Consider the following 14045-nt stretch of genomic DNA (forward strand, 5'->3'; position numbering starts at 1 on the left):
CCAGTAAAGTCAATTAAGTATTTGGAATTATTTTATTAAAGCGGATAACGATGAAAAGTGTGAACTGTGCTATTTATATCTTATTTGGCGGTATTTTAAAGTTCGGATACAGGCAGGAATGTGAGATATTTTTTTTTGTTGTTGTTTTTTTAAATCAATAATGTATGCTTTTTAGCCTAAAACATACATTTTTTTCATTTTGAAACCACTTTATTTTAATGTTGATATGGTTTTATCTCAGATACGGTCTCAGAAAATTATTGTGTTTGCTCGCAAACAAAAAACGACATCTTGTTTCGTTTGGTGAATATTTAATTTTTTTTTAAATTTAATTTAAATAATAATCAACATCTTACCTGCGTTGGATACTGTTGGGTTTGATAGGTCAATATTACGGTTTGCTTCGTGACTGGCTTGGGGACACCGGCCGCGCCTACTATAGTCGTGACCCCAGTAGACGAGACTTGGGTCGCAAGGAGTGGCAAGTTGTATGATTGATTTGTACTTTTCTTATCTGAAAAATAATTTTTCATGAGTACTAGATTTTTATTTAGTAAAAGGCTTTTGTGATTATTGTTGATGTTACATTTATCATTTCATCATCATTTCAGCCTATCACAGTCCACTGCTGGACATAAGCCTCCAGAAAAAGTTCAAAGTTCACGCCAAAAATAGCGTGAACTCATGTGTTTTGCCCATAGTCACCACGCTGGGTAGGCGGGTTGGTGACCACAAGGCTAGCTTTGTCGCACCGAAGACGCTGCTGCCCGTCTTCGGCCTGTGTATTTCAAAACCAGCGGTAGGATGGCTATCCCGCCATCGGTTGGCTTTTTAAGTTCCAAGGTGGTAATGGAACTGTGTTATCCCTTAGTCGCCTCTTACGACACTCACGGGAAGAGAGGGGGTGGCTATATTCTTTAATGCCGTAGCCACACAGCATTTATGTTCAGTTACATTTATGTTTAGCTCAAAATGGCAATACTACGTCAAAATTATTTCATTTTAAAGTTTTGACGTTATAAATTTGTATATTTGTACAGATTTCGGATGAGTTAAAATGGAGAAATAGCCGTTAAACCCTAAACATTAATGTATTATTTAATTAAGTATCAAAAGTAAACATAATTCTAATTATAATTTTATTTCTTAGATACATTACACATTTTATTGATGCAGTGCATAGCCGATATTGATGTAGGGCATAGTATAAAAATATCCTGCTCAAAATTTGAAGCAGACCGTCTGGGGAAGTTAATCTTACAAGCGATCTCAGCTAAATAATACTGCTCTCAAGCAGTGATGTGTCCCTGTGGCGAGAAAGATAGCCAGAGCTTTTGGGCAGGGTTAGGGGTAGGGTTGGCAGCGCGCTTGCGACTCTTGTATTGCAGGCGTCAATAACCTATAAGCTATTGTCGTATTATATATATTCATCATCATTACAGCCTATACAGTCCACTGCTGGACATAGGCCTCCACAAGTTTACGCCAAAAATAACGTGAACTCATGTGTTTTGCCCATAGTCACCACGCTGGGCAGGCGGGTTGGTGACCGCAGTACTGGCTTTGTCGCATCGAAGACGCTGCTGCCCGTCTTCGGCCTGTGTATTTCAAAGCCAGCAGTTGGATGGTTATCCCGCCATCGGTCGGCTTTTTAAGTTCCAAGGTGGTAGCGGAACTGTGTTATCCCTTAGTCGCCTCTTACGACACCCACGGGAAGAGAGGGGGTGGCTATATTCTTTAGTACCGTAGCCACACAGTACAGTAGATATTATATATATTAGATTATTAATAATTAAGATAAGTTAAGTAAGTTATTATACGTATTTTAGCTACTACACATGTATGTATGTGTATTTGTGATTGTAGGTACACCTCTATATCTATCGTTTATTTATTTTTCACGTACCTTGTCTAATTGCTTGAAAATGATCGCTCTGTCAGCGAAAACACTGTCTTTTTTACATATTTAATTATTTCTGTTTTCTTGCATAATATTTATATCTAACATATTTTTTGGTTTCAAGATAAAGTATATTTGTATTTGTATAATAAATAATAATCATAACAATGAAGTATGCGTAGATTGATGCATCCGTATATTTGCATGTCCTTGGCGTGTCTGTTTAACATTAGTTATTGTGTTTTCCAAATAAAGCTATCGGTAGTGTTCAAATAAGCTGAAGATTAATGATATTCTATGTTCGTAGTACAATAGAATCGTAAAACATTAGAAGGCTCTTTCCGTCATGAACTTAATTTGCCTACGGTATGACAGGTAAGACCTACTTCTAGACTAGAGAGTCCTTGTTGTAGAACTTAAAGTAGTTGTTTCATCTTCATTCCCAATATTATCTATGGTTTTAATTGCATTATTATCTGTTACAGCTGGATGTATATAAGATTATGATTAATGTAGTTTGCTTCAAGTATTGTAGTAATTGTGATGCCAATAATCTGAGTTAGTTATATTAATGTGCATTCGGGCTCCAAATAACGTCATTTGCTTGTAAAGTTCGCAGGAAGCCAATGGGAAGCCAAAATGTTACTTTTGAGGAACATAGATCGGCATGGGTTATTTTTAATTTTTCCATCCTTTACGACTCTCATATTCGTGTCAATTGAAAAAACTGTACAAACTAGCTACTGATCCTTATGTATCTGTATGTCAATATTTTCTTTAAATAATTGTGTTTGTTTTCATTAAAAAAACCGACTTCAATTTACATCGATAAGTAATCAAATGAGAACTTAAATACGCATTATTAGGGATAACTCAAAAACTACTTGTGAGATGTCGCTTAAATGCAAAAAGAATTATCAAAATTAGTACACCTAGAAAAAAGTTATAAGGTAACACAGACATAAAAAACACGATTGGACAAATTACAATTCCTACAAAATAAAATGATAAAAATGTTATTCAATTTTAAATTTCGAACATCAACTAAAAAATCTATTGCGAAACTAAATTAATGAGCATAAAACAATTATAAGTATAATTACAGCACCTGCACTTTCATAAGTAAAACTATTAATAAAGATGTCCATACCAAACTACTGACAATTCAATAGCAGTAAAAAAATTTAGGCGCCCTTGCACTCGACGCGCGAGTCTCATTGTTTTGCCTAAAACTCGTACCAAGTTCGGTCAAACCGCAATAACATACGACGGTGCGCGTCTTTATAACAAGATACCCTCACACTGACTGTTTCATTATATTATTATAAAAATATCTGTCTGAGTCATGTCTGAGTATGTAGAAGGGAATGATAGTGGTTTTCAGATCGTGGTGATGTTTTTGTTTTTTAATTGATCCGGGGTATCTCATATCTGGTTGGTTTGTGTCTAATGATTTGTGTCTTATTGTCTCTATTGAAAATGTAAGTATGACAACGAATGTCTGTTATTTGTTTGTTTATGTTTTAATAAGTTCTCATTTAAGTGACATCACTTCATTGTCTTTATTAGAATAAATAATATTTAAACCTAAAAAATATAGTCGAATTGAGAACCTCCTCCTTTTTTAAAGTCAGTAAACTGTATATTAACGTTACTGCACAAAAAACACGGACATGACGTTTTAACAGAACGCTATGAACGTCAATGAAATGAACTGAAGCTATTATGAAGCTAATGTTTTTTGTTTATGATGAGAATGTGAATAATAGAATAAAGACATTAAAGTTTCTGACGGAACGTCAACGTCTTCCACATTGATATGTAAGAAAATTTCTAAAATAAAAGCTGATGTTCTGCTGTCATTAAGTATTTATTATTATAAATAATATAATAAATACCCTATGGTTACATAAATCACAGAATGTCATTTTATTAATTGTAATTCTGTTATGTACTGCTAATATCGATAAAATTAAGAAGTATTCTCGTTTACTTCATAATACATAATTATATGATTTCATTATTGTATATTATTTCTTATTCTTTCAAAATACTACGAGATAAGAAAACAAAATCATTAAACATCAAATCTCGTTGATAAAATCTGCTTTATTCGTAACGTTATTTTGCGTTTCCTGTAAAGTATAACCGAAGGTCAGTTACACTTTAGTAATATCTTGATAAAAATTAAAGGCAATTAAAACGCCTAACGCGCAAAAAATACAATACCTACATGGCAATTTTAATTAACTTTATTTTGGCGCAATTAATATACATTTTATAGCCCGTAGATATTAGCAACTGTATTTAGAGACTGTGTGCGAAAATTAAAGTTATATTGATTTGGATGATTTATTGGATTGAGATTAGAATTTGTATTTATTCCTCAAATTATTTTTCTCAGCTGCGTTTAGTTTCAATGAATGATGAATATAATCTTTGTATCGTGAGATCTTGTTCACATTTTTAGATGGTACATACTTTTAATAATCTAATCTTAATCTGTAATAGTTTTCTATAAAATTTCGTAAGAAATTGAGATTTTCATTTAATTGATAGGCTGTGCTTTTGATAAAAATATAATAATTTTTTATTTTTAGTGTTACATTACTGCTACGGGAGACTAATTGAATAATTTTTAATTACTTAACTAAGCGATGGTTTGATCTGATTGAGTCTAACTAAACTAACCAGTTTGTTCTTAGCTGATTCCATAATGTTACAAGATTGCATTTTCTGTAATCATAATTACCATTTTGTAATATTGATGATATAGGTAGTTGAGAGACAAACGCTTCAATTATACTCCTGCTTACAAAGAAGCTATAAGATAGATCTGGTAATATCTTTCTCCTTTTGGATTGTTTATCTTATGTTTCCATAAATGTCGACATTCATAATGTAGGTATCACTTATTTCGTTTTGAAGCAATTTGTTACTTTCAGAATTGTTTGACTAAAGTCGACGTTTTTATTATTTAAAATAATCTACCATTTTATACGCTAGGTTTATTTAATCGTCGAGTTAATTAGATGTGAAATAATGATATTACCTAAAGCGTTATTATTGATGGCGGTCTCCTTATCTTTGATCGGCGCGGCGAATGCCTGTTCCGCTGCCACGCTTACGTCGGCCACTTTGGCTGTCTTGCTGTGCTGCTGCCTGAAACCGAACCTAGGGAATTAAATAGCTAGGGTCATTTGTATTCAGTGTCATCGATTGATGACAATCAATTAAATACTATATTTTTTTAACCATACTGTAATTATATTAATGAAAACGTAAAAAAAAATATATATATATTTGTTCTTTTTTATATCTGTATCTTAAGAACAAATGTATGAACACTTAGGAAATAATATAAATTTTAAAAATAAGAAAATAACGCCTGCCAAAAAATTAAGAGCAGTTCTATTTTAGTACTGATTGCTACAACGTGTATACAAAACATTTAAATAAAAAAAATAAAAATTAAGATGTTATCAATGTCATAGTAAAAATGAAATCAATAACCTAAAATAGTTTTCATTACGTAGTACTTTCGTTGTCGTTCGTAGAAAGACATTTAGTATTATGCGCAATTGCACAGAATATAGAACAACGTTTCAATTCTGTTTTAAGCATATTAATATAATAATTATAATTTATTTTGATAATTTTAGTATCTTTATAAACCATTCTTTAAAGATTAGCGCATAGTCTATGCGTTAATTTAATTGAAACCGGATGTCATAATTAGTTTAGATGTTGTAACGTAACATTGTTTTGAATACGTCGATTTAAAATTTAAATACAGATACGAGCATGCGAAAGGATGTGGTAATTTCCTTTTGTGTAATTTTATTTGTAGATAAACTTTCTTTTTCCGGCTTCCTACTGTGTATAAAAACATATCAAACCTGTTTTTTTCGCGTTAAAACTTTTTTCTAGCCAGTAATTTTTTATTTAATAGAAAACGTGTGTAACAAATTAATATTTGATTAAAATTCGACGTTTATTGATGAATAAATAATACATGATCACTCGTTTGTCTAATATAAGATTACATTTATATTAATCATAAAAATCAGAAAGTTTTTATAAATTTTACATAAATATTTACAAAACATAACTAGTATTTAATTTTATAACTATATTTGTCTAAAAATAAACATTATTGTATAATCCCTACTTTGAATTTCGTACATGCTATAGAGAAGAATGTATGTTTTTTTTAAATATGGTAAATGAATATATAATTATGTACCTATTGGTACGGAGCGGCTGACCAGAAGTCTCCTTGCGAGGCCTTGCCAAGGGTGTTGAGCGACCAGAAAGGACCTCTTCAGGTCGTAGGTCTTCCGTAGAACCTGTTTAGAAGTTAGTTATTACAAAAATATGCAAAAATAACAATAATAAAAAAAAAAAATAAATAAAAATATCAAATAATTTAAACATAAACTGTCGTGTGAGTATACTAAGTACCACATATAGCTTAATTTAATTTAATTAAGCTTCATTAAGCTTCATTATTTAGTAAGGGCAGCGTTAATTCTTTTAAATACGTTGTTAAGCTTAAAACTTTACTAATGTAGACATAATGTTCAGAACTCAATTTCTTTATTTCTCATTTATATAAAGTACTAACTCAAAGACTGAGGTAGCTTTGCATGTGAAAATTTCTTTCTTTTGATAAATAAAATCAATATCAGTTACCGAATGCGGTTAAGAAATCATCAATTGTTATTATAGATTTATATCGTAAAAACGTGGCTAAAGTTTTTTCTAGAGAAAAGAGGCCAGATTTCTAGAAAGAATCTAGAGAAAAAAATTCGTTACTTTTAAAGCTAAGCCAACTCTCTTTTAAAACAAACTAAGAAGTTCAGCGTTACACGTATTCTCTAAAAAAATTCATGTTGACTTTTCTACCGTACTAAAGTAAATTTTAGGGTAGAAACCGACCAAGTCTCTATATTTTTAAATGTATTTACGTCATAAAGATGTCATGTCATACAAGGTAAATAGAGCGTGTTTATGAATATCATTCTTTGTAATCGCTATATTATGTTATGTAAAGAAATTATAAAGGAATTCCTGACATACCTCCATTTCCGTTTTTATCGTGAGGCTTTTGTTTCCTACGCGCGTTGTCGTCAGCGCGCGACGTGCTTGCTGGTCGCCGACGGAACCCAAACGAGGTAGCGACGCCCCGGCTCGGCTTGTTGCCGTTACCACCTGCACTCTTCTCCCTCTTTTTTGCACCCTTTGATTCAGAGTGGCCCTGGAAAATAAATCTTTATTAATCATCTCATATTTAAATCGCTTCAGCCTGTAATATCCCACTGTTGGGCATAGGCCTCTTTCCCCATGTAGGAGAAGGATCACAGCTTAATCCACCACGCTGCTCCAATGCGGGTTGGCGGATATATTCTCTACTATGAGTAACGATCGCTATCAAGTGTACATGATAACAACAGGGACTGACGGCTTAACGTGCTCTCCGAGGCACGGTGGGGAGACCCACAAGGACTGCACAAGCACCCAGACCATGGCAAACACCTGTATGGCCAATACAAAGGTATGTCATGTGCGGGGATCGAACCCGCAACCGCCAGCGCAACCAGCACAATCCATCGCTGTGACCGTTGCGCCAACGCGGCGTCAATATTTAAAGACAAATGAAAATAGACTAATTATAATAACATACTCGCGTTATCAGATTCGAACAAAGAAACGGAAGTCTGTAGATTCATTTTGTAATTTACTGAAATAAATCCAAAATTTCAGAAAAATTAACGATTATTTACACTTTTCCGTTTGGCAGTTCGTAAGACAGAACACCGTCAGTCCGGTCGGCTAGTTCTAATATATCTCTATTTCTGATATGCCTAGGTACTAATATCATAAATTTGAAGATTTTATTTGTTTGTCTAAACGCGCTAATCTCAGAAAGTTTTTGTTGATAGTTCATTTATCAAGGAAGGCTATAAGCCTATATAGGCTATGTAATATTTTAACGCCGATTAAACCGCGGGTTACAGCTACTATTATATTTATTTTTCTTATATCGCTTTATCAGATTCGATCTGTAGATACATTTTGTACTGTAATAGCTTGTAAATATTGCAATGTATATATAAAAGCCTCTTTCTTATCATGTTGGTTTAATATGTTAGACTGCTCTACGATGCGTTTGTGCCTACATACATGATACACATGTCTCAGAATCACTTTCGAAACATACAGGTTACCTCATAAAGTCACCATGTTTTCCTTCACCGTCTAACATGTTGAACTTTATACTCGTATTAGTTTTAGACGTTAGCCGTTACGTTTTCTTTTACGTATAATTGTTTAATTATTTCGTAATCTGTATTAAATTTTTTCTTTGGGTTTTCAAAATAAAAAACTACTCGTTTATAAAAATTAAATGAATTTCGAAGTAAGTAAACTTTCCTTACGCACGCTTGACTTGGGGCGTAAGTAAATATACGAGAGCGTAATGAAAAGTGTGATCGGGCGAGACGAACGGAGGAAGAGAGAGAGAGGTGCGAGCACACATTTTCTGTCTCTCTTTCTCTCATAGCCAGTTATTTTTCGCCTATTGCTAAAGAAGTTTAACTTCAGTCGTGTGGTTTAAAACACACTCGTTTTTTTTGTTTTTTTATTTAAAAATATTCCAAAATACTTCCGTCATCCGCTGAATCACAAATACAAATACATTTTTTTTCATACAATTGAAAATCAATATATTACGTCTGTTATACTCTTACAGTGAGTATTAATAACAGTGTAAATAATAGTTGTAATTGAAAACTCTGATCTTAAACAATAAGTGATTGAGTGTAAAAGTAAATAAACTGGAACAGTTTTCTGCGTTATGTTTACCTAAAGCCGTTTGTCGTCGTCACAATGTTTAAAAACTAGTTAGATGTTACCTACACTACAAAATAGTACAAGATAAGTCTCGAACTATCACGTACCAGTCATTTATTTTAGAGATGGATCACAAAAATTCTTGTTTTATGTTATATTTGAAATAATATATAAATATATAAAAATCAAAAGCTGAGCGTTTGTCTCGCTAAAACTCGAGAATAGCTGTACCAATTTGGCTATTTTTGTTCTTAAAATATTTGTGGAAGTTAAGGGAATATTTAAACGGTGAGAAACATAAGTAACGGAAAATAGTCAAAACGACAGTTTAATTTTCCAATACAAAATGATCCTAGCTGTGAAACATTTGATGTACTTTGTCAAAAAATTTGTCACTTTGTTCTCAAATATTTTTAGGTGCGTTCAGAAAGTGTTTTGTCAGTATTTCTCACAAACATATGTAGGTGATACGAAGTTCTCCGGGTCATCAAGTTTGAAACAAATTTAGAAATATGCACGATTTTATTTTTGTGTACCCACACATTAGGAATTCTAAACATTTTTGAATATCATATCAAAAATTGACCGCTCCAGCGGGATTCGAACCCGCGTCTCCGACTCCGACACGGTCAGTCGGAGACGCGGGTTCGAATCCCGCTGGAGCGGTCAATTTTTGATATGATATTCAAAAATGTTTAAATTTAGAAATGCTATATGGTTACTATAATATCAACGTCAAAATGATGAAATTATTTTAATTTAGAATAATGCCGACCAGTTTTAAATAACAAGTCCTGTGTAATTTTAAAACAAGGAAATCTCGGGTCGCAATTTTTTTAACTAATAAAAATAATAAAAAAAATATGAAACCTTTATCTGCTTGATGAGTGAACGAAAATCTTCCAATATTAACAAAATCCAAGGTTAACCAATTAAAAAAATCATTAAAATGTTTTTCACGAGATAATATTGTTCCTCTTCCATGTTTTTTCTAGCTTAAGTCAAACAAAAATAATTTAATAATTTAATTTAACGTTGACCTTTTTGCAATATTTCGTATAAAAAAATTGTAATAAAATTTGTATAATTTACTTAATTTGTTTACATATAATATACATAGGTTAAAAAAATATATAAATATTATACTCATACTAGCTGACCCAGCAAACGTTGTTTTGCCGCTAAACGCTATTAAAAATAGGGGTTGTTGGTAGAAGGGTGAAAATTTATGGCTGTATGTATTTTTTAAAATCAAATAACAATAAAATAAAACTAAACTTTTTTTAACTTTTTATTTTCAAAAAAATATATATATTTAGGGGTGGGTCACTCTTATAATTTAGTGGTATGAAATTTATATAGTGGTTGAATCTCAGATCTACCCAGATATGTATACAAAATTTCATAAAAATCGGTCCAGCTGTTTCGGAGGGGTTTGGTAACAAACACCGCGCCACGAGAATTTTATATATTTGAATTTAAAAAAAATTACCTGTGTGTTATTCGGTTTTTAAAACACTAATATAGTTACAGTTAAAATTCTTAATAAAAATTTTCTCTCAAAAAAAATTAAAAAAAAAGAAAAGTGCTAACCACAGATGGCGTGGTTAAACGACAACTTGTTTAAAATGTATACGCGTTGGTAACACTGACCCTATAACAATATAATATACTTACTAGGTAAAAGATATTTTTAAATATTTAATAAGAAAAAAATACAACACTAATTTTTAAGTCTCGTTTATATTTATACAAATCTAAAGCTTTAGTTTTCCGTTCCAGCGCCATCGAAAAAAACGTTGCCGTTTCATCAAAACGTTGCCGCTTCATCCGTAAAAAAAGTTTCGCTTTAAAAATTGTTATTAATTTTTTCCCAATAAAGATTTCATTTAATTGTTTGTAGCTGACTTCAATTCGATTGTATTTATGTGTTACTTCAACTTTTTACTGGGTGTACCGATTTTGATACTTTTTTTAATCGAAAGCTGGTGCTTGTCGTGTGGTCCTATTTCAATTTGATTGAGATCTGACCAGTACCTTTCGAATTATCCTTAATAATGAGTATTTAAATGACTATTTTTTCGTAACGTAGGAAATTTTTATATATTACTTGATAAATTCAACTCGTTTTTATTTTTATTTTACGAGCAAACAGAAATATAGTTATTAAAATAAAATAAATCCCATAACGCTACAATAATCAATACTTGTCATGATATTTTTGGCGTCTAATCCCAAAAGTGATAAAATCCAAGAAGTGGCATGAAGATAAAATTTGCCAAGTGGTAGTACCGTATTCACAGATACTACAGAACCGTACGGTATTGTCAACAAATCTTCATGTCAAAAAGAATTAGCGAGTCATGACAACTTCCTTCACAGATGGTCATACGCACTTACACAAAGATGACAAATTGGTACACAGGTCAAAGATCAAGCATGGTCTTTGCATTTGTTGGACGAAAAGAAATACAACATTTTGTATTCAACACGTTACCAGCACTATTGTTAGTTAAAATTATTATACAGTGTCTACTTATTTTTATATACCGGTCTTAAAGTCAGTTTTATCTTATTAATAATATTTATTCCCAGATAAGGCTTAAGTTTAAACAAATTCTCACTAACCTTACCTTGACTTATAACATTTTTGATTTACTGGTTGCGAACGGAAACATTCGTCTGATGAAATGGCGTTTAGCGGCGAACAAGGAATATAAATAATTAATTGACTTCTATCTGTTTATTTCGTTCTATCGTCTATCTTATACCTATAACTAAATCACTAACTGGACAAATAGGACCTTATACTTTAAACGTAATAATAATAATAATATATTCTTTATTATACACCACGATATAAACAAACAGAGTAGTAAATAAAAAAAAAAAGATGTACAAAGGCGATCTTACCGCTGAAGAGCAATTTCTTCCAGATAACCTTTGGGCACAGAACACGATACAGTAGTGACGTATATTTTGAATAAAGTTTATTCAAACGCTACGCTACAAGAAATTTAAGCAGAAACCTAAATAGATTTACGTAGGTTATTAGATTTTGAGAATCGGAATAAACACTGACAGTGTCAAATGGATTATCCGTTTGATGAAGAACTCAGAAAACTTGCAAATGCCATAATTTAATTCTTACTACTCTTTTCCTGGTATACTTCCAATGTTTTAATCTATAATCAAGCTTAAACAGGTTACTAGTTTTAACAGGCTTACCATATAGGCGCACTGTGAGCAGCGGTTAGCAGTCAGCTTAATGATTTCATTTATACTTTAGATTAATCAACAAAAATATTCTTAAAAGCTCTTGACTCGGAACAGAGCGCTAATGGCGCTAAGTTGTTTTTCTGGCAATCAATTGTAACTAAGTAATTATTCCAATTCTGACATTTTTAAACGATCAGTAATTATTCATATAAGGCTTTTTACTAATAACCCAATAACATTAAAATAAATATAATGTTTTGTGATCGGTACTATAAAAATCTGTATCATATGAAATAAAAATGTTACAATACATTAGACGATAGTACATATACTCGTATTTTCATAGAGTCAGGTCAGAGGTCAGCACTGGTTTGTGGGTGTTGCGCTGGCGGTTGCGGGTTCGATCCCCGCACATGACAAACATTTGTTTGCCATACAGATGTTTGCCGTGGTTTGTGTGCTTGCGCAGTCCTTGTGATGATGTGATTATGATGTGAATATTTACATTTGCTTCAAACGAAAAATCTTTTTTTGACGTCGGCTAAAAAGCGGAACAACCGAAATTGTATAATCCACACGGGCGAACTCGCGTGCGGAAAGCTGGCTAATATGCTAAAAGTATAATTAAATATATAACAAGTCATTGACATCATGTGTTTTATACAGCAATTAGTTTTTTATTGATTACGTTGTAATAAAAAATTCAACAACGATCTCCAGAGGAGTGGCATTTCCATATGAGGTAGATAGATCACAGCGATACGAGTGCAAGCGAAAGCTCTGACCCGCAAGTCTTGTTCATGATGTTACATAATATAACATAAAGAACTCAAAATCAAAAAAATTGCACGACTATACAATATTCAAGTATAGATTCATAATTTTAAATATACCTACTATAATTATTAAGTATTTTATAAGATTCATTTAAAAAACATAAAATAAAAACGTAATTCTGTGTTTTAATCGAATGCTACATTTATTGTCTATCGATTATTTCTATTATTTTAATAAACTTACAAGTTTAATTAATATCAATTATTTTTAAAAATGAAGTTACCACCGATTCGGTATGTAATACAAAGAAAAATCGGCAAGAAACTCCGCAGTTACTTTGAATGATGAGGCCTGGAATTTATTCTAGTTGGATTTGACGGACAAGGACTGGTGACATTATCACTTTGAGAATATTAGGTAATTACGATGTCAATAAAGAAATGGATATTTTCATTCATTGTGATTTTAGAGGGAGGTAGCAAAGCTGGTCGCATGTTTTAGGTACCTTTTTATGAATTATAATTCTTTTTGCTCGCAAACGAAAAAAAAAACTACTTCAATAACATCGACAAGTAATACAACGTATGTAAACAAAAAAAATAGTCGAGTTTTCTCAAAAAATAGTAATCATGTATCGAACAAATTTAAATGGGACTACGACATGCACCTTTCGATTAAAAAAAATCAAAATCGGTCCACCTACTCCAAAGTTCTGAGGTAACATAAGTATATAAGAAAATACACTCGAATTAAGAACCTTTTTTGGAAGGCGTTTAAAAGCTCCGGTTTAACGGAAAGTGAAGTTTATTTATTTCCGTCTACGTGTGAGAATTATTAAACACGTAATCATGGTTATTAATATCATGCAGCTACCTTATGCATTAAAACAATAAATCATTATATTTATATAAAAGTATCGTATATGGTTGCAAGGATCGCGCACAGGATACTTGCTACTTAAAATTGGAGTTGGAGTTTGGAGTTGGTTGTCTGTTTGTAATATTAAAATAACCGCTTTTTACTAAAGGCATTTGGATGTATACACGGTACATTACATACACCAAAAACATTTTTTTAAAATTTAGTGAGTCTGTGTGTCTGTTTGTTCCGGCTAATCTCTTAAACGGCTGGACCGATTTTGACGGGACTTTCACTGGCGGATAGCAGATGTAGTAAGGAGTAACTTAGGCTACTTTTATTTTAGAAATTTATTTATAGTATAGCTCTGAGAACTGAACAAATACTTTTTTGTTAAATTCCACGCGGACGAAGTCGCGGGTACAGCTAGTATTTA

At 32.1% G+C, this 14045-nt stretch overlaps 1 protein-coding gene across 1 annotated transcript in view; it reads right to left on the reverse strand.

The window, feature by feature from the left end:
- LOC123655247 overlaps nt 1-14045 on the reverse strand; it is a 110214-nt gene that overhangs the window by 53929 nt on the left and 42240 nt on the right. The window contains exons 3-6 of the mRNA XM_045591071.1: nt 6983-7160; nt 6147-6249; nt 4953-5074; nt 357-514 (exon numbers count right to left, since the gene is read on the reverse strand). Coding sequence (XP_045447027.1) covers nt 357-514; nt 4953-5074; nt 6147-6249; nt 6983-7160 — 561 coding nt within the window. The remainder of the gene's footprint in view (nt 1-356; nt 515-4952; nt 5075-6146; nt 6250-6982; nt 7161-14045) is intronic.

Source organism: Melitaea cinxia, chromosome 7, assembly GCF_905220565.1.
Source record: "Melitaea cinxia chromosome 7, ilMelCinx1.1, whole genome shotgun sequence".
NCBI classification, from domain to species: Eukaryota; Metazoa; Arthropoda; class Insecta; order Lepidoptera; family Nymphalidae; genus Melitaea; species Melitaea cinxia.